The 21,150-nt window shown below is 48.3% G+C and overlaps 1 protein-coding gene across 4 annotated transcripts in view; it reads right to left on the reverse strand.

Moving 5' to 3' along the window:
• The window catches only part of Gata4 (GATA binding protein 4), a 74,508-nt gene that overhangs the window by 35,306 nt on the left and 18,052 nt on the right, over positions 1–21,150 (reverse strand). For 2 of the 4 annotated variants that reach the window (XM_021204043.2, XM_021204042.2), the window contains exons 1-2: positions 11,883–12,656; positions 7,232–8,367 (exon numbers count right to left, since the gene is read on the reverse strand). In XM_021204043.2, the coding sequence (XP_021059702.1) occupies positions 7,232–7,844 (613 nt within the window). In that variant the 5' untranslated portion in view covers positions 7,845–8,367; positions 11,883–12,656. Of the gene's footprint in view, positions 1–7,231; positions 8,368–11,800; positions 12,657–21,150 lie in introns of those variants that run through there. The other 2 variants (XM_029541863.1, XM_029541862.1) reach the window with 2 other exon arrangements.

Below are 21,150 nucleotides of genomic sequence, written 5' to 3' on the forward strand. Positions count from 1 at the left end.
AGATCTTGTTAAGGATGGTTGTGAGCCACCATGTGGTTGCTGGGATTTGAACTCTGCACCTTTGGAAGAGCAGTAGGGTGCTCTTACCCGCTGAGCCATCTCACCAGTCCGGCATGTTCTGATCTTACAATCACCTGAAGGAGAACTGTCCACCAGAAGTGGTCACTGACTACCAGATACCAGTGTTTGTGCCCAGGAGGGGACTTGGGGCATAGGGGTGCCCCACAGCTGCAGATTGACTTGCCACAGCTCCTCAGTAAAGGAGCAAAGTTGAAAGACAGATTCAGGGTACAGGTAAGGATGGATCAAGCTGCTTGTCAGGATCTTGAAATAGGGCATGGGGAAAATTCCTGGAGTTTGTAAAGGAATAAATCAAGTAAAAAACAAAAATCAATGTGCCTTTCCTGCTTGTCTATAAGCACCATTAAAATTTTTTATGAATGATGTATCTGTTTTTAAAAGCTTCATTGTCTTCTCTTCCCATCATCATTATTGTGTGGGGTCCACGTGCCATGCTAAGTGTGGAAGTCAGGGGAAAACCTTCGAGTCAGTCCTCTGCGTCCATCCTCACATGTGTCCTGGGGATCAAACTCGGGCTGTCACAATTGCACCAAGCAACAGTGCAGACATTTATCCATTGAGCCACCTTGGCCACCCTGTTTAATAGTATTTAAAAGCGGTTAGCCATCATTCTGTTTTTAAAGTTCACAAGGTTCCATTGCACATTCATGGCGGGAGGATGCACAGTGGTATGTGGGAGCCAGTTAGGCGTCCACACACATAGGAAGGGGCAAAGACAGTGTAGCCACACAATAGACTACCCCTTCGCTTAAAGGAAGAAACTGCTGCATGGTACAGCTTGAAGACATGATACTGAGTGAAATACACCCAACACAAGAGACAAAAAGCATTGTGTAATTTTGCTCATAGGATGTAAGGAGAGCAATCAAAGTCACAGCCACAGGAAGCAGACTAAGTGGCTGGACAGAGCGGGAACTGAGGAGCTGTTGCTGTTCTGCAGAATGAGAGACATTCTCAAGATCCATCATCCAGCAATGCTGAGCCCTAACACTGCGCACGCGCAAAACTTCCTGTGACGATGAAGAAAATATTATCAGGGCCAGAAAGGCTCAGTGGGTAAAAGTTATATGTTATGTGTTTATCTATTTTGTGTGTGTGTGTGTGTGCGCGCGCGCGCGTGTGCGCGCGCACGCGCATGCATTTGTGTGCCACAGTGCATGTGTGGAGCTCAGAGCCCCTTCAGGAGTCAGTTCTCTCCTTTGACTATGTTGGCCCAGGGGGATCACACTCAAGTTATCGGTGTCAGTCGCAAGTTCCTTTACCCGCGACATGAGTATTTTTATTATTAGACAGAATTATGAAGCACAAAAACGATTACAAAAAGGGTTAAGTCGATCAAAGCACATTTTCAATTTTACAACACACATGGCTGCAGCAAGCTTCTTCTCCAGTCTCACCCCTTTTCTACCCCTTGGGCGCCCCATAAATAATCAGTGTTACAAATTCTTTACCTAGGGCCCAAGGAAGGCTTTCAGAAATTGTGTATTTTCAAATAAATACAATGTATCTCCCTGTGCTTGACACCGAGAACATAGTGCCTCTGCACCTCCAGCACTTCTAAGTGGCTCGGAAAGGATCTTATGTGGCCCAATAACGACAACCATCATATCTGCCTAGGTGGGTGTGCAGCATATGAATGTACACCCCGGTAGTGTATATTTGTGTTATTTCTGGGCTTTGTTATTGTGGGTGACAAAGTGGCAAATATGTACCTCAGACTTCATTATTTGGAGTCAAAAGTTCAGTGTCAAGGGCTATCTACTCTGTAATTTGACTGGTTTACCAACGACTATCCACAAAGCTTGTACCAACGAACATTCCCACCCACAGGTATCAGAGTTCCTGTCCCCCACACCTCACATTCTGTTTGTCTTCTTAGTGCATTTAAAGAGGGGGGAAAAATAAATAACAGAGAAGGGAACAGAAGAAGCCATTATCTACAACTGTCTCCTGAGCATATTCCACCAGCAAATGTGGCCTGACCTTTTCATGGGACACAAACGGGCAAGTGACAGGTGTCACTAGAGGCAGAGACACACCCCAGGCTACCCCAACACACCTTCCTTATTTAATTGGTTCTCCACTTAGCACCACAAACCAGTTCCCACTTTGATTGGCCTGTTCAGGGTGGTAACCGGAAAATTAAACAACTTTGATTTTCTTAAGACTAACAAATTGTTCTTGAGCCCAACAGGCTACCTCAGGGATCAGAGTTCCCTGTCTAAGCGAACTAGCTCTGAAAGCAACTGGCCTAACTGATAAAGCAGTCCCCAAAAGACCCAACAAACACTACAGCATTTTCCGCTGACCTCAGTCTTCAACTCTCTGAACACCTTGAGCGCCCCACCCCACCCGAGATGGAGCAATGCTTTTCCCTTTTTGGGCTGTTTCCATAGCAATGCACACATTTGTTTCCTTCTGTTATTTTCACTGAGCCCTCAAACAACTTCATATTTTCCCCAAAATCCTCTAAGAATAGTAGGGGTACTTATTTCTTTAAGACACAAAAGAATTGCTCTTCCTTAGTAAGCTATATTTCTTAGGCATCCCAGTAACAGCTACAAGCATTGCCACGTTTCAAGGTCTATTTTTTATATCTAATCTCTTTCAGTCTCCTCTTTTTTCTTTTGTTTTCTCTTTTGGCTTTAGGTCTATATAAGCCTTAATGGGCACAAAATTGACTAGACTGTGATGTGTCGTACATACAATAAAAGTCTCCTACTTTTTTTTTTAAAAAAAGATTTATTTATTATATTTAAGTACACTGTAGCTGTCTTCAGACACTTCAGAAGAGGGAGTCAGCTCTTGTGAGGGATGGTTATGAGCCACCATGTGGTTGCTGGGATTTGAACTCCGGACCTTTGGAAGAGCAGTCGGTGCTCTTACCTACTGAGCCATCTCACCAGCCCAGTCTCCTACTTTTTAAGAGACTATCTCAGGTTGGAGAGACGGCTCAGCAGTTTAGAGCAGCCCTTGCAGAGGACATGAGTCCCAGCCCCCACATGATGGTTCACAACCACACTTAACTCCAGTTCCAGACCATCCAATACCCTCTTCTGGCTTCTGCCCTGCACTTCTGGCACCAGGCGCTTATAGTACATACACGCAGGAAGAACACTCATACATACAAAATAAATAAATCTAAAAGCAATGTTTTTAAGAGTACATCTCCATGAATTTAGCCAAATGTCTCCAGCAGGGTCCTCACCCTCACGTCACTGTGTTCTTTAAAAAGAGATGGCTGTTTTTCTCTGCTGCAGGAACGTTACAGTGCGCACACACACCGCCCTGAAGACATAAGAACTGAGTGGCTTAGCTGTCTTGGCAGGGGTGCACGCAGCCTGCATGGAAGCTGGACCTCCAGACTCCATTCAAACACGAAGACAAGCCATGATCTGTGCACACCACACTTTGTGACAGCCACAGCCACAGCCACACACTCCAGTATTCTTAACCCTAGCACCTGTTCACAGAGAGCAGCACAGGTTCAGAGCCCTGCTGTGGTCCTAGGTTTCTAGTGTCCTCACCAGTTCTGCCCCTCTTCTCTGAGAGGCTCTAATTCTATCTTTGCTTTTTTTTTTTTTTTTTTTTCTTTTTTAAGCAGAGGGTTGCTATGGAGCTCAGACTAGCTCCATTCTCCTGCCTCAGCCTCCTGAGTGCTGGGTCACAGGTGTATGCCACCACACCCAGTTCTAATTTGCTTCTTAAAGGACGAAGGCAGTCGTTCTGTGGGGTTTGACCAGGGCAGGGCAGAGTCCTGGGGCAATTACCTCCCAGATCTTTACTCAAATATTTGCTACTTGCCCAGCATGTGCCAGGCACCTATGTATGAGTAAGACTCTGTACCCGTCTCAGTAAGGTCACAGAATTCCATTATTGTGCCTAATTAATGCTTCTAACAATTGCTTCAGGGTCCTGGGTCTGTTGAACTTGGAATGAACTAAAAGTTCACATATATTACAGTCAGGGAAGAATAACTTATCTCTTGCCAAGTTCAGGTATTTTCACATGCCCCTGTTGGGTTTTATCATTTTTATTTTTATTTTTATTTTATTTTTTTGCCTTATTCTAATAGCCAGCCCAAGAACTTGCTAGATGTTAGCTATTAATACCAAAACAGTCCAACTTCATAAAAAGGAATAATGACATTTGCTTATTTTTCTTCAACACAAACTAAAAATGTTTCAGACTTAGGAGTTGGTCTCTGAGATTTACCTTTGGAGATGAATCTGTTACTAAAGCAAAGAGCAAACTGTGTTGTACCGTTCCGCAGTTCTGCACATGTGTTGGGTAAGTGAGCTTGTGTTTCTCTCTTTCATGTTGTAACTGCAGGTCCAGGTTCTTCCCTGTGGTGCCCTCGGTGGAGACTTGGGGGGGGGGGGNGGGCACGTTCAGAGGGAAGCTCCTCTCCTGCATTCTCAGCTTGGCTCTTAGCTCATCGACCCTTACCTTACCACTAGTCATTCAAAAGCTTTCATATCTCATTAGGGTAACTATGTTTACACATTTCCATCTCTAACTAGGGTAACCAGCTATCCTTACTCAGTAGACTGTCCCAGGTTTACTACTAAAATTGCCAAGTCCTAGGAAGTCCTTTAGCCCCAGAAAAAGTAGAAAAATTAATAAAAGAGCTATCATTTATAAAAGAGCAATTACTAGACATCACATAGATTACCAAAGTTGCCTAAGAGAAGTGGAGCTGAACTGAAGCCACCCTACAGACCATGAGAAGAGAAGGACAGAGGTAGGCAACTTGCCCAAGGTCACATGGCACTGAGGTTTGGTGGCTCCAAAGTGCCTGTGATCACATCAGCATGCTATATGCTGTTTTAGACCTCAGTGGTCATAACATCCATCCAAAGGGGCCTCTCAGTTAGCCCAGAGAACCTTTATCCTTCAGGCACTTGGTACCATCAGCTAGTATGATGGCTGATTCTCACTAAAACTACCAAGCATTACTAATGTCCAAGGATAGGCAGGCAATAAACAAAGCATGCAGCAAGGGAGCAGCTAGGACTATATCTTAGTGGTAGAGCCTTTATCCAACCTATGTCAGAGACTGTCTGATCTTCTGTCCTAGGGCTGGAGAAGAAAACACCTTCACACAGAACACTTTTAACTGAACAATGCCACCAGATCCTCAGATCCTCCTGAGGGCTATGTGATTAAAAACAAAAACAAAGCAAACAAACAAAAATACCCAAGTGTATCTCCCAAACACATGGAAGCATGACAATAGATTCTCAACAAAAAAAAACAACAAAAAACAAAAAACAACAAAAAACAAAAAACAAAACCCAAAACAAAAACAAAAACATCGGGTGGTGGTAGTGGTGGCAGTGGTGCACACCTTTAATCCCAGCACTTGGGAGGCAGAGGCAGGGGGATTTCTGAGTTCAAGGCCAGCCTGGTCTACAAAGTGAGTTCCAGGACAGCCAGTGCTACACAGAGAAACCCTATCTCGCAAAAAAAAAAAAAAAAAAAAAAAAAAAAAAAAGACAATAAATTCTCAACATGCCTGATGCTCCCTCATGACAACCCCAGATCACTTCTTCAAAGCCTTGGCAGAGGGTCTCGTGCTGACTTGTAGGGCAGACAGGAGAACCCTCAAGGAGAGAGGAGATGCATGTACCCTATCGTTTTGTTTGCCGAGTGGGGATCCTAGAACTTGGAGAACCTCCTTCAGCTCCCGTGCTCACAGGCACAGTCACACCAGGACACTCTGTTTTGCTTTTATACTGACTACAGGAATGTCTTCTTCAGCTTTGGACGGGGAACTTCACTCTTTGCTGTATCCAAACACTAAATCCTGATTCTAGGATTTTTTTTTTTTTTTTAATTAGACTGGGTCTGCTGTGTATCCCAGGCTCTCCTCCCCATCTCGGGAATTTCAGTCATGGGGCATCACACCCAGTTATTCCTTCTTATTTTAAGCTAGGAGTTGGGTTGAGTTGGAGGGAACTCAGCTCCTAAGGATTCAGGCCAAGGCTGCTGCCCCACAGACTAATTTCCAGCCTCAACCAGATGGACAGACACTACCATCCCGCTCTGTGCTTCTTCTTCTGGGTGCTGTCTTCTTGGCCCTGCAGGGGAGGACGACTTTGGCAGCCACAAACCCAGCTCTGGCGCCACTCCTGTTAATCAGTTTACCTGGGATGTATGTTTGGCTAGACCCCCCCCCCCTTTGTGGGACCTTCCATGGCCACCCAGGGAGTGGCAAGGGATAGACTTTACTCTTCAAAGTGACAGCAAATGCAAAAGGATTTAGCACTTAGTAGGTAGTCAATAAACATTAACTTTGTTTCTCAAGTCTGTGCTTCCTCCTGTCCCCTAGAGCCAGCTCCATCCAAACTGCACCTCCATTCCATTCCAGACATTCTACCCAAATAGGGTCTTTGGCATCTTGTAGGAGTGGACAGCCACTTTCCTTTCTTTCCTCTGGCCCAAGTGGCTAGGGCCCCTCTGAAAGTTAGTTCAGTGTAGATTGTGTAAGTGGGCAAGTTGCTGTCTGACATTGGATGGGCATACTGGCCACTGTTAAGGTTAATCTGGCTTCCTGAGGAGAGGCAGCTCTACAAGATCTCCATTTAATCCAGGCATTAAAAAGAAACCCCTTTGCACTGTCCCCAGACACTGACCTAAAGTATCTGACCAGGGAGCGGCTCCATGAGACCCCAGAGTGTGCCTGAGGACTCGCGGGGCTAGGCTCCAGTTTAACCCACCTCTGGCGGTCTCCTTTGCAGATCTCATTATTTCCGGCGTGAAGACCCCCTACAGGAGAGTCATCTGCAACCCTGGGGGATCCTCTAACCTGGTTGCCAAATGGCGCAGGTCTCAAGTTTGTTGAGGTCTCAGAGGAAAGGGATGGAGGAAGCAGGGGCAGAATCCCAGATATCACATCCAGACTGTTCCTGCTGATCCTAGAGACCCCAACACCCCCCCACTGCCACCAGTAGGCTGCGCAGACATTGCTGGATCCTGGTGGCCAGGCTATTCATCATCACTGTGGCCCACCACCACCACCACCTGGAGTCTCTGACTTCCGTGCTGCCTTCCTGGGAGGCTCCTTGCATCAAAGATGTTCCCCAACCCCATCAGAGTTGGGAAACTTGAATGCCCCAGACTGGGCTCAAGGCCCTAAGGTACTCACCGAGATTGGGGTGTCTTCCAGGGTTGGCCCGTCCGGGCAGGCTGTGCAGGACTGGGCTGTCGAAGGGGCCAGCAGAGGCAGCGGCGGCCGCGGCCCAGGATGCTCCCACGTCGGCCATGTAGGCAGGGTAGGGGCTGGAGTAGGAGCCGGCGAAGCCCGGACGCCCGTACTGCTCTCGGCCGGCCAGGCCAGCGCCCGCCGCCCCGCCGCCACTGCTGTAGGCTGCAGCTTCCCGGGCTGCGGCAGCGGCGGCAGCGGCCGCCAGGGACCCAGTAGTCCCCGGGAATGAGAATCGCGGGGACACGGGCGGCGGGGTGTAGGCGGCTCCCTCGGCTCCAGCCTGGCTCCAGCCGGGGCTACCCTGCTGGGTCCCAGGCCCCGCACCCGACGGGCCGGCCCCGGAGCTGCCACCCGAGGTGGCTCCAGCTGCAGCCGCACTGCCACCTCCCTGCAGGTAGGACAGGCCCAGCACAGAGGACGGCACCCGCGGAGTGGGCACGTAGACGGGCGAGGACGCGGCGCCCGCACTGTGCATGAAGGCGCCAGGGCCACCTGCTTCGTAGGCGCCGGGCGGGGGGCCGTGGTTGGCGGCCATGGCCAGGCTTTGGTACATCGCCCCAAGCTCTGAGCTTCGGTGTGCTCTCTCTACTTGCAAGTCAAGGAGCCCACGCGGGCTCGAGGCAGACCAAAGCGACAAGAACTAGAATGCGGGTGTGCGGAACTGTCACACAAAACAAAACAAAAATCCAAAAACAAAAAACCAAAAAGACGGAGATCAATAAACGAGGAGAGGCCCAACTCGCTTAAAATATATACGAATTAAATCCAGCATCAGAGCAGCAATCTCTAGCCTCTGGTTTGCTCAGGAAAAAGAAAATCCTAAATTGGATTTGTGGTTGCTCCAGAAACTGTGCGGGAGGGCGGACTCTACTCCAGGGCCCAGAGGCTGGAGGTGCCCAGACGCAGTCGAGGCTGGGCTCGAACACCCTGAGCAGGCCTTCAGATCACCCACCGGCTAGCGAAGCCTAGTCCTTGCTTTCTGCCTGCTACACACCCAGGCGCAGCTGCTAGCTCCAGAGCGGCTCCAGCGAAGAAGGACAAAGAAGGCCCGGTCCCTTCGAAGCGAAGCGGCAGTCCTGAAGGAGAAAAGGCAACAAGTGTGAGAGAAGCTCACCACAGGTTTTTTCAGAACCGTGTTCCTGTTTTCCAAGGCTTCTCCCGCACAGCAAACGAAACCACCCTTCTCTTGCCTAGGGTGGCCATCACCCAGTACAGCCGAAAGTAGCCGCCTTTGTTTGATCCCCGAGGGAGACCTAAGTCTCCAGCATGAAGTTCTTGGTAGAGCTCTGGGTCAATTATTTTGATATTGCTTATCAGAAATGACTTTAATTTTAATTTTAATTCTTCACCTTTTCCCTTTTTTCTTTTCTTTCTTTCTTTTTCGTTTTCTTTTCTTTTTTTCTTTTTCTTTTTCTTTTTCTTTGCCTTAGTATACTGTAAACACAAGGTTTTGAGCGCGGAAAAATGGTAAGGACTCAAAAGAGCTCTATTTTTTTTTTTTAAGTTTTAATTGTTTCCCCTCCTCTCTTCAAACATTTTCTTGACCAAACAAGAAACTACAGTTCTGTAGTTTGGGCGGAGGCGATAACAAACTTTATAAAAAAAAAAACCAGCAACCCGGGAAAGTTTTGTTTGTAATCTAAAAAACAAATAAACAAACAAACAAAAAACCCAACCAAACAAGAAAAAAAAAAAAAAACCCGAACACCTAGAGGTAGAATCTAAATGTTTATAAATGAGCAAGTGTTAGCGAAACCATAAAAAGGATTGTGAAACTCCTTAATCGTACTGTGCATCATGTGGGTGTCAAATCAGACAAGCCACACGTTTCTGCAAATAGTTACATTTTAAACACTTTGCAGACTGTATATGAGGACCAGAAAAGCAGGCGGGTTGAGCAAGGTCACAGAACTCGGGGGAAGCACTTCAGCTCCCTGGATGACTTTTTCCTGTGGAACTGAAGATCCACCCTAATCAGAATTGATTCTTGGTGCTTGATAGCATCCTTCCTGGCATCCTGTGTCTTGGTATTACCAGAGACTAGGGTGTGTGTGGGGGGGGGTCTCTATTTTCCTAACATGCCTGTTAGTTTCAATCCTTCCTCCCTGTACCTCTATTAAGTAAGGGTGTCTACATTCGTTATTTCCCTGAAGACAGGACTGCAGTATAGGTGAAACTTGTTGAAGATCAAAGAACACTTGAAGTGGGGCACTGGAGGGCTTTGAGTATTTGCAATTCCCCTTAAGAAGAGGCAGCTACTTTTGATTGGTTTCTATTTTAGTCAATGATGCATCTGCAATAATATTAAATGAACTAGATACAAACCCCAGGGCCTGTCCACTTCCTGAATAAATAACTTTAGACACTTCAGTCCCTCATCTGTAAAGTGCAAATATTATAGGTGTCTTACAGTCATTGGAGGATTATGGCTGTATTATAATGTAATACACACAAAACATTCATAACCAGATCTTAGAAGCCTCGTACAATAGACACACAGATTATTCAACAGAACTGCTATTAGTGCAGATCTCCAGTTTATATCGAAAGAGAGTACCAGGGATGCAATTTATACTTACAATCAATCATCATCTTTATTACTGTAAAATTCTGGAATTGGGCATTTAGTATATGCACTAATGTTTCCCCCATTTGCATCATCTCTAGCAACAATGGAATCGTGACAAAGTGTGCAGTCACATGGTAACTGATAAATTGTTTTATATTTACTTTTTAAAAATGTGCAATAAACTACCAGCTCAGTGGTTGAATATTTCCTTCTAGCAATTCAATAAACTGTCGGCTTAGTGGTTGGACATTTCCCCCTAGAAAAGTTGGCTGGAGGATGGATACAAAAAACTTGACGTGAGATCACCAGTTTTTCCCTTTAAAAAGAAAGGCATAAAGCTTTAAACTCCCTGGAAATCTCTGGACTCCAATAAGCACCTATGCAGATTTACACTGATTAAAAATAAAATCCACCATTTAATTTTTAAATCAAGTGGTTGTCCTAATTAATTGCACTTTCTATAATGTCAATTCAGGAAGTTATATTTTTTTAAGGTAATGTAAGTTTTCTTTTCTCGACTACCAGCAGTTAAAAGAAGATATTTGGAATTCTGTAATCTAACTTACAGTATACATGTGGTGTTAATGTGCAAGCTTGAAAAAATGCAAGCACTAAATCAGTTTGGGATCTCAGGCGTGTGTGCAGAAGCTCTCTGAAGTTTCAAATGAGTGATGCTTTAACCTGATGTAGGATTTCTAGAACAATAGAAGGTGGAGAAGATATCCCTCTTTTCTGGAAAGGCCAGAAACCATTCTCCTAACTGGATCCTTGCCTATCTGTGATCTAGGGCCCAGTCACCTCCATATTTTCACATAAGTCTAGTCCGGCCTGGCCTAGACTTTTCTCTTTCTTTCAAATCACCCTACAAAGTTCACCAGGTTCCCAAACAGAGAGAAATTTTTTTCTCTTTTCAGGATTTAGTCCACAGCTCTTCCGGACTTCTTCTGTTTTTGAGAGTCAGAAAATACACCGCGCTGGAATGTGTCTTTTACGGGGCGGCAGATCTCTCTGGTCCCGCCACACTGAGAATGGTCACTAACCAACGTATACACTAACCCTCCGTAATGACTCTTGACCAATCTCCCCTAGCAACCTTTCTTTCTTCGAATGTCCAAAGCGTCCTTCCTGGCTGCCTTCCTTTTCCAAAGGTACAGGAAATAAATTCCCGAGGTGCTTCCCAGCAGCGCGGCCTTGTTTCCCCAGATCCTCTACTGCCCGGGGCCCTCACTATCCTCTTCCTTTCAACCGAAAAGCCCCTCTTTCCTTCCACCTGGTGAAAGTTCACCACCCAGACATCTCTCCCCCAAGAGTAACAACTGCCAACCCTCCCGGGCCACATCTAAGCGATAGAATATCAGGGGAGCTAGAGCTGACGACCCAGGAATATCCCTGATGTCCGCCGGGGTTTTGGCCCTGGGTCGCGTTCTCCGGGAAAGCGGTGTATGTGGGTAGTATTCAGCAGTGCGTAGCACACACAATTCTTGAGCCCTAGAGGAGTTTGAGGAGGTTGGATAGAAAGCAGAAGAGATCCGCAAGCTTCTGAGACTATCTCCGAGCGCCTCCAGCCCTCCCCCAGGTCCCACGGCTGCCTGTCACCGCCACCCTGCACTCCCTGCGTCGCAGGCTGGAGACACTATCCTGTCTGAACCCCAAAGTGTGGGCTATGCGGCCTGTCCAGGGTCAGTCGGTCAGAGAGATTACACGAGCCCTGGCCAGTGGGATGGAAGGCAGAGCTGGAGAATCTGCAAACAGGGCGGATTAAAAGGATTCATGTTCCCTCCAAAACAATCCAAATGCACCTCTCCAGCACCCATCAGTTTTTGCTCCTAATCAGTCTCACTCGATTTAAAGTCCTCGCTAGGCCAAAGTCAAAAACGGAGCAGTTTTTAGCCAATCTGGGGGCACTGGAGTGACCGGCGTCTCCTTTCCCAGTTACCTACCTCCCTATTCCAGGCAAACTAGAGCGGCGGATCTGTGAGTTTCTCTTGCCCTGGAAAAGAGCAGGGACTCGGGGAACCCTACCTGGCCAGCTCCAGTTTCCCAGAGAGCCGGCGCGATCTCCGTGAGTCCGCAGAGCTACAGCGGCGGCGGAGCCTCGGGCGGCCACTCTGCGGGCCTCCGGCTTGTCCCTTGCTCCCGGCGCGGTTCCCCGGGCCCCCGCGTAGCGATCGCCTGCGCTGACTGGCCTAAGGGAGTCACGTGCAAGGGCGGGGGCGGGGGAGCACGGACCCAGCAGCACCTCCGCCCGGCGCCCGCCCGCGGGACTCTTCCCAAAGCTCCCCCAACAGGCAAAGTCCATGCGCGCGGATCTCTCGGGGAAGGAAAGCGCTCAGTGACGGGCGCTCCGCTCTGCCCTCGGTGCAGCCTGACGTCCTCGCGGTTTGCTGCCCTGCCAAGGATCGTGTTTATTCTCGAGTTTCTTCTCTTTCCTCCCTACTCTCTCTCAGTGGTCCGCGTCCAGCGCCGTGTTCAAGGGGCGGGGCTGGTTAGAGGAGAAGGTGACCTCGCATGCTGGGCTCATGGTCGCCTGTGGGGCACTGGGTCACCCGGGGTGCCTTGCTAGCCTCAGATCTAAAGGGTCCTTGAAGTGAGCTCAGGAGAGGGTCAGGAGGCACTAAAACCTGAACTGGCCCTTAAGGTCCGTGCCTAGAGATGCAAGCGTTCTTTTCTCCTTCCCACGAACCGGTGGAGACTGCAAGGCGCCGAGAACCTCCTCAAGCCCAGGAGTTTATGTATTTATACAAAACGCGCACCCCTCGCCGCCAACACTTCTTCCCACTCCTGCGATCTCCCGTCCCTTCTCATCTGTCCCAGTAGCCCTCACCGACTGGGGTCCAATCAAAAGGACGAAGTGGGGGTGGGGAGCTTGGTCTCTAACATTGGAGCCCATTCAAGGACTGTAGTTCCTTCCCTAGGGTGGGGGTAGGGAGGGTGTCAGACCTTAGTTTGGAGCCGGCGTCAGTGCCTGTAGGCCCTGGCGCAGTGGGGCTGTGAGGGGAGAGTCCCTCAGACAGGTCTAAAGGTTAATAGAGCAATCACAGGGCCCTATTACCGCGTAAAAATAACCCATCGATTACCACAGCCTTCAGCTGCAGATAACAGCTCTCTGGTGGCTCTCGCGCTTTGGGCTAAACTTTTTTTTTTCTTTTAAGGCCGCATTTCTCTCCCCAGCACCGGTTTCCAATACAAGATTAGAGAGGTCAGGAGGGGGCTGGAATACCACCCGGTAAGAACCCTGCGCTGCCTGAGAAGGCTCAGGATGGCACCGGCTCCCGCAGTTCAAAGACTGACAGCAGATTGCCATTGCCCGGCCGGTGCAAAAGCAACCCAGGCGCTAGGAACAGGCTGGGACGCGGAGACGATTGAAAGGGAAAACCCGTGGGACTTTGGCCAACCCGTGGGGATCTCAGGAAAATCCCAGAGGAAGGACTGAGCGCGGCTGCGCGGGGGGAATTCTCTTTTCCAAACCGAAGGGGCCTGAGGTCCAGCGCGGCTCTAGAGGAGGAGAGAAAACTGAGGCCCCCAGGGTTGCTGAGCTGCCGATGGCCCGCACTCTGGTTGATTTACCGACGTAACCCCGGGTGCCGCCAGTTTGAGCCCTTTGGCACCCTGGAAGCTGGGGCCCCATGACTAGGGTCCCTTCTCCAGCCCTCCACCCATCCCAAACAATGCCAGTCAGAGTCAGGGGCTGCAGGTTCGAGATCTGGTAAAGTTTTAGGGATGGTATTCTGAGGATTTCAGAGGCTATCGCTGGGCGTCCAGGAACCCTCCCCCACCTTTCCTCCAGCAAACTCGTATCTGAGACTCTAGGATGCATGCAGAGAATGGCGTGGCCCTGACTTTATTTTACAAGAAACCCTCAGCCACCTGGTGAGCAGGAAAGAAACGAAGCCAAAGGTCCACAGCAGCCCATGGCCAAAGAGCTCTCTCTCTTTCTTTTTCTCTGACTTGTGTGCTTAGATCTCAGATCTACCTCACAGTAGTGACCCTCATAGATCAAAATGCGTTAAACTCCGGGGCCAAACCTAGCGTTCCTGGTTTTGTTACCCGTGAAGTCTGAGGCTTGAGGCTTAGTGTCTGGGGGAACAGCCATGTGTGATACGCCTCTGTGTCGCCAAGGTCTCCGGCAGCTGCCAGGCGACATTCTCCTTGTGTCTAGGCCATCCTCACTCCTACCCACCCAACAGCCTTCCTGAGAACCAGGTTCTAACGGTTTAAAAGCAGGGTGCCCCAGGTAGTCCGGGGGTACTTTGCTCAGTGCGATTAGAAGACTCAGTGAAGTCTCTAAGGGAATCGGGTGATCCTTCGCTCTTGCTAAGATCAGCCAAAGACGTCCCAGGCTGCTTTTCCTTTCCAGGCGTCTCCAGGCATCTCCCGCTGAGCTGACTGCTGCGAGCGGGAGGCCCGAGACAATTCTCTGACTCTGAAGGCGCCTGGGACAGAGACATTTGTTTCAGCTTCCTGTGACTTAACCCCCACACTTTGGGTCCCACACAACAAATTTTTCCCGGTGTGTGGGCTGAGAGTCAAACCAGACGCGTTTCTTGGTCGCTTTTAGTTTTTTCTTCATTCCCTCCCTCCCTCCCTCCCTCCCTTGCCTCCGGTCCTTCAGTTGCTCCCTTCCTCTGCTGGAACCAGAAGAACCAAGGCGACCTCTGTGCGTTGCCAGGAGCGGGGAGCATTTCAAGGCCTTGCTGGCTGGAGATGGAGGGGGGGGTTATCGGCTGCCTCTAGAGGTTCCCAGGCTCCTCTCAGACTAAGGAGGCCAAAGAGAGGAGGGGGGCTGGGCACGCTGAGGTTCAGACTTGGCTATTTTTAAGGACTATGTCACTAGGATGGCCTGGATGGGGGTGGGGGAGGGTGGCTCAACTCCGCTCACGTTCCCCTTTCTGCTTTCCTTTCCCAAGGTCTATGGGCAGAAGCGCCAGGCTCACCTTCAACCTTCTTAGATCTTTTTGCTCAGAGTGGAGGTGGAGCATCTAATGATCCAGCCTTAAGCTTTCCATAATAAGACTGATTTAGGTGAGCTGTATTCCTAAATAATCTTTGCAGCACAAAACAATACATTTTATTTCTTGTTCACGAAGGATTCTGTGACTTACCAGCCTCCTAGCTAGCAGAAACGAAACTGTAGGCTGAACACGATGTACATAGGAATTGAGACTTGAATTTCCTCGGGGGGGGGTAAAACAAACAGCAGATGTTGGATTTCACACAGAGACCAAGAGAGATCCCACCCCGCAAGGAATGGGCACCAGCAAGTGCCCTCTGGGACCTGTGTAATTTGGTTTAAACGGTAGTCAACGTTGATCATCACAATGTTCACATTTCTGGAGGCAGATGCCCCTCCGAATTCAACTGGAATCAACTCGCAAGCCACACAGTGAGAGAGAAAAAAACGAGTTCCGGAAAGAAACCACAGCTTGGAGCTTGGACGAACGGTTTCCAGTGTTTGGTAAGGGAGCCAGAGGTAAGATACAGAAATTCAGCTTGGTCCTATAGAACGGACACCTCAGGTGCAGTGGTGTCTCTGGATCTACAAAGGATCTGGGCTAGATGTGCAAAGTGACCCGCACTGAACGAATTCGATCTCCTGTCCTAACAACGGAGCCTGACACCACAGACACCACAGACACCACGTCCCTTTTCTCTGTGACTGTCAGCCCTAATCTTGAGACTACCCTGTTCAAAGCAGAAAATTCCAAGAGAGCAACTGGGCACATCTCATCTTGTTCAAGAAAAAAGAAAAAGAAAAAGAAAAATAAATCCAAAGAACCTGCAAGGCCAAGTCTATGTACCCCATCCCTACACATTCCCCCCCCCCCAGCCCTGGACCTTTAGCTCTTGGGATTCCAGGCAGAAGAGGGATGGTTGTGAATTCTCTGTTCCCATACATCCCAGAACTAGACCCACACCTAGAGTCAAATCTTGAGGTTTCACCATAAAAGAAAGTAGCCCTCTTTAATAGTTTAGCTTTCAAAGAATTGTTTACTGTTGCAAAAAAGAATCGCACAATGTTGCAAAGTGAAGGGGTGCTTTCCTTATAGATCTGAGGAAATGCTTCCTAGTGTAACCAGTCTGGTGACCAGTTGGTGACATATTTCACTTCTAAATTACACTTCTAAATTACAGGTCACTCTCCTATTTTACTTTTTTTTTTTTTTAATAAAACTTGCCTTCAAATTTCTACCAATTTCCTAGAAGAGGTCCGAAAAGCTCTCCACAATTTTTCTTTGGGGAAGCATTGCAAAGCAAGAATGAGGAGGGCAAAGCTATTACCTTCATCTTTAAAATGACACAGAAAGGTTGGGACTCAGAGTCTACATGGTATAAAGTGTGTGTGGAGGCAGCGGGTCTCCAGTCCAAGTTCTCATCTTCTTAATAGTCTGATAGTAGCTGTAAAAATTCTTTGTTACAGTCATTTAAATTTTTTAGTCTCTAAATGTTCTTGGTTACTTTTATTTAAAATTTCAAATTCAATTTAGAACAAAACTGTCTGTGCCTCATAATTTTTGTAAAAAAATAATTTTTTTTGCTAAGTTTATGAATGATGGCAGAGGCTTTGTGAATGGGGAAGGTCCTCAGTCCGGAGTACTAATCTTGACAAGGTCACCATGTGGTTCAGGAGCCCAGAGTCCTGAAATAAACTTGCAGACACCCCTTTCTCCCACAGACCCTATTCTCTTCTTCCTGCTTCCCAGCGTCTTTAGAGAGAGAAGGGCACATATCCATAAAGCAGCAGGTAACGGGAGCTGCAGAGAGAGGAGCTGCCCTCTTCTGGGGGTCCCACCCAAACTTGATCATCTGCTCTGTAGGGGCTGGTCTCTTAGAAATCTAAGGTGCCACCTCTGTGATCATTCTTGGTAAACTGGCACTGGATTCGTTCACATGGGAGGGGGGGACCTTCCTCATTTATCCTTTTAAAGTTGCCCAGAGATAGAGTGCCATTAATTAATTCCCTATTAAACATTCATTTGATTTATCCTTAGGTCTTTTGTCCCTGAGGTTAGAAATTCGTTTGTCTGTGGCTGCTGGCATTAATTTTCACATCACCACACCCTCCAGAAAGCTCTGTGAAGTGAAAACTGAGGCCGATGCACAGTATGTGTTCAACAAGTGTTTGCTGAATGGCTGAATTTGCAAGAAAGATTTGCTTATTTGTTTTGTTTGAGGCAGAGCCCTGTATATAGACCAGGCTGATCTTAAACTCACAGAGCTGTACCTGTCTCTGTCTCTGGCTTTCCCTTCCTTAAAATCACATACCACTAGGCAAGAGGACTGTTAATAGTATTTCTGGTGTTTCTGGGAGAGCGGAAAGCTCTTTAAAAAAAAAAAAAAGTTTTGGTCTATGGGAATCTTTCCATCTAGTCACAGAGGAAGGCACTGGGGCCAGGGACAGATCTGCAGAGTGCTAATCCAGTCCAGGTTGAGCATATCCCTGCCTACAAATTGCCCATCAACTTCTAGGCTATACCTCAGGTAAGGCTAGAAGCTGGAGATGGGCAAGAAGAATGGATGTCTGGATGTAGACCGGAAGCTGGAAGTCAAGTTTAACTGGAGAAGCTAGCTCAGTACTGATGAGGCTGTGACTGGCAAGGAATGTGGTGGGGACCTTAGAGAGGCAGCCCACCAAGGGACAAGGGACGCTGCTGCATGATTCTGACATCTCAAAAGGTCCAGATCCATTAAATCCTGGAAAGACAGGAGACTGTCAGACATCAGGACCAGAGAAAATTGGAAAGTGGAGAGCATGAACACAAGAAGAAAGAGAGAGCACTTGGGAAGCAGAGGCAGGCGGATATCTGAGTTTGAGGCCAGCCTGGTCTACAAAGTGAGTTCCAGGACAGCCAGGGTTATACAGAAAAAACACCCCGTCTCAAACAACAACAACAACAACAACAACAACAACAGAACAAAACAAAACAAAACAAAACAAGAAGAAAGAGAGAAAGGAACAGAGACAGAAATAAAGCAGAGACCAGGAGTGGGGGAAGGCAGAAAGGTGCCCAGAACTTCCAAGGGTGAAAACTTGGCGCTGTCCTAGCCAGCATCTTCCCATAAAATGAAGACAGATGAAAACACATCAAATAGGTAGACTGTCAAATGGCAGATGGGGGCGGGGTGGGGGAGGGTCGGCTTGAGAGTGGAGGCTTCAGACACACAAAGACACAAAACTGGTCAGAATGATTAGGGCTAGGTGCCAAAGAAGGAGACTATTCCAGAACAGAACTATGCTGACCTAAGCCTTCTGAGATGTCAGAGCTACCCAGCAGCAGTCCTTGATGGGTTGCCTCTTTCGGGTCCCCACCACCTTCCCTGGCAGTCACAGGGCTTTACAGAACTGCTGTGCGTCCCTCTTCCGACTCTACAACTAGACACCAGCGCTTTCCCTTGAAGGACTCCGAACACACACACACACACACACACACACACACACACACACACGCGCGCGCGCGCGCGCGCGCGCGCACACCAGGGGCGACCCGGAGAGACCCCAGAGACCTACTGTTCTAAGCGCCAGCTTGGCCCTGCTTCCGCACAGGCGGCCTACTGCCTCACACCGAGGTGGCCGGAAAGAAAGCCTGCGACCCTAGCACCCTTCACCTCACCCGCGTGGAGCCAGAGGTGACCCTGAGCGAGAGACGCCCAAGTAGGCGCCGCGACTTGGCGGGCCCAGAGAGACAGGAAAATGTCAAGGAAGCTCGAAGACCAAGTGCAAAAACAGCGTCTGAACTAGCTTTGACTCAGGCCCAGAACCAAGCTTGGGGAGGGACATGGGGGTGAGAGGGTGGGCGGCAGCGAAGGAGGCAGGAGGTAACACTGTTCCCGAAGTGACTAACCACCCTGTCTGACCCTGCCTTCCAGTCAAGGACTAGCAACAGAGCCCACGCTTATCCACTTCCCACCGCTGTAGCAGGTGCCTTTGGAGTGGCGGGTCCTTCCCCTCCCTTGGTTCCAGCACCTCGCATCCACAGAAGGCAGAAGGGGAGCGTGGAGCCTTGGCGACTATGACTCCTGTTGCCGTCACAGCACACTTAATGGTTTTCAGAATTGAGTCAACTCTGACAGACAAGCCTCACACTTGGTTACACCAGGGACAGGGTGCACTCTTCTTTAAAACTATGAGTTCTTCCCCAGAGATGTGAATAACAAATTGCTAAGACCCCAGGATTTGAAGGGAGAACAACCGAAGAATAAAGAAACCCGGAATGAAGTGGATTAATGGGTGCCAAGGTACAGGGAGCCAATGGCGCCCGGCGGCACCGGTGCCCCGCTCCAGACTTCTCCTTCCACTTCACAGAGAGTAGGGCTGTTCCTAGAGGAGAGGAGCAGAACCCAGATCTGCCCCGCACCGCTCTCCCCCTAGGAAGTCTCCAGACATGCCATTTCCTGATGTCCACGCTGCTTTCCAATGAGTGGGACGCAGGAGTGCAGAGCAGGTAACGACTTTCTTATGCCACCAATCAATCGAGAGATCGATTCCTCAAAAAAGCAGCAGGTTTACTCCCTGCTGATCCCCTGACCTTACTCCACAAGCTACTTTGTTAGGGCCAGTGCCTTTCTTGCTCTTTCTTTTGAAGGTTGTCCAACAGGTCCTACATTTGCAATGTAAGGTGGAGTAGCTTTGATTATTTATTTCTGTGCGTGTTTGTTTGTTTTTCGAGACAGGGTTTCTCTGTGTAGCCCTGGCTATCCTGGAACTCATTCTGTAGACCCCGGCTGGCCTCGAATTCAGAAATCTGCCTGCCTCTGCCTTCCAAGAGTGATGGCATTAAAGGGATGTACCACCACCGCCTGGCAATTTTAATAAAAAAAAAAAAATTTAAACAAGATCAGAGTGGCCCCAAGGGGGCCTCGCATTTACCATGTCGTTGAGGATGAAGGATGACCTTGACCTTCTGATACTCCTACCCCCACCTTTAGAGTCCTAGAATTACCACTACCATATCCAGTTTTATTCTGATCTGGGTTTGAACCCAGGGTTTTCACACATGCTAGGGCAGTACGCTAATACTGGCTGAGCCACATGCCTAGATTCTCCATCACAGGTATCTTAAAAACAAAACAAACCCTATAGGTTCTTTCATAATTACTCCAAACTAGGAAGCTCAAGTGGGAGACTGATAAACTATGTCCAACCACGCTATGGAATAGTGGTCAGCAACAAACATGAATGAATTACAACGACACCCAAGGGCATGAATAATCTGTAATGTGTTCAATGCCATGGAAGAAGATTCAGATTCAAAAGACCGTGTTTAAAAACCATCTATACATGGCATTTTGAAAAAGACACAACCATAGCACTGAAGTCAAATCAGAGGAAGCCAGGACCACAGGGTGAGGCAGAGTTACTTGAGGGTGTGGGAGCAAGTGCAGAAATTTAGGAGCAGTTAGGATTATTCAGTTGACATCTTGATTGTGTTGCTGTTTGCCAACAGATATAGGACTGTACACTAAAAGGAGTAGGTTTACAATTTGGAAGTACATGTCAATAAATCTAATAGTAAAAAAGATGTTGGTGAGGCAAGATAAAATTCTTCAGTTCCCTCACCCTCTACTCTGCCCGGTTCTCAGTCTCCAGGGAGCTTCCACTCCTGACACATGTTTGACTCCCACTCAGGAGGGTGATTTAGATACCCAGGGAGCTCTGGGCTTCTATTTAAGAGATGCAGACTCCAGCCTTGCTCCTCAGCCATTGCTCAAACTGGCTTCACAGAGCTAGCTACAGGGTTCCATCCTGGATGTGCTGCCAACATCACACACACCACACACGCACACACTTCACAGGAGTTTGTATAGAGGTTGACACAGGAGCAAATTCGATCCTACCCTAGCCTCCTGAGAAGCCTGTAACTTCCGGCTAACTGGGAGAAGGATAGTGGGGCTGGGAAACCTGGAAGGTCAGCAAGACTGGTTTTCTTTCTTTCTTTTCTTTTCTTTTCTTTCTTTCTTTCTTTCTTTCTTTCTTTCTTTCTTTCTTTCTTTCTTTCTTTCTTTTTGTGCAGTCAAGTTCTGTGTAAGCCAAGTTCAAAGCTTGGGGGAATAACAGGTTTTATGCTAGGTGTGCTGAATAGGCCAAAGAAAGCCACTGGAAACTCAGCCTTTCCAACCCAATATGACATCCTGCTTCTAAGACCAAAGTTCTCCTTGTGCTCCAATGCCCTGACACTGTCATCACACTCAGGTGATGTTTATGAGAAATTGTACCCAAGACAATTCCAAGCTTCACAAAACATGTTTCCTGTTAGAAATGAAGCAGTCTAGCTTGGTCAGTTTCTGGGCTGGG

This window comes from Mus pahari, chromosome 8, assembly GCF_900095145.1.
Source record: "Mus pahari chromosome 8, PAHARI_EIJ_v1.1, whole genome shotgun sequence".
Lineage (NCBI taxonomy): Eukaryota > Metazoa > Chordata > Mammalia > Rodentia > Muridae > Mus > Mus pahari.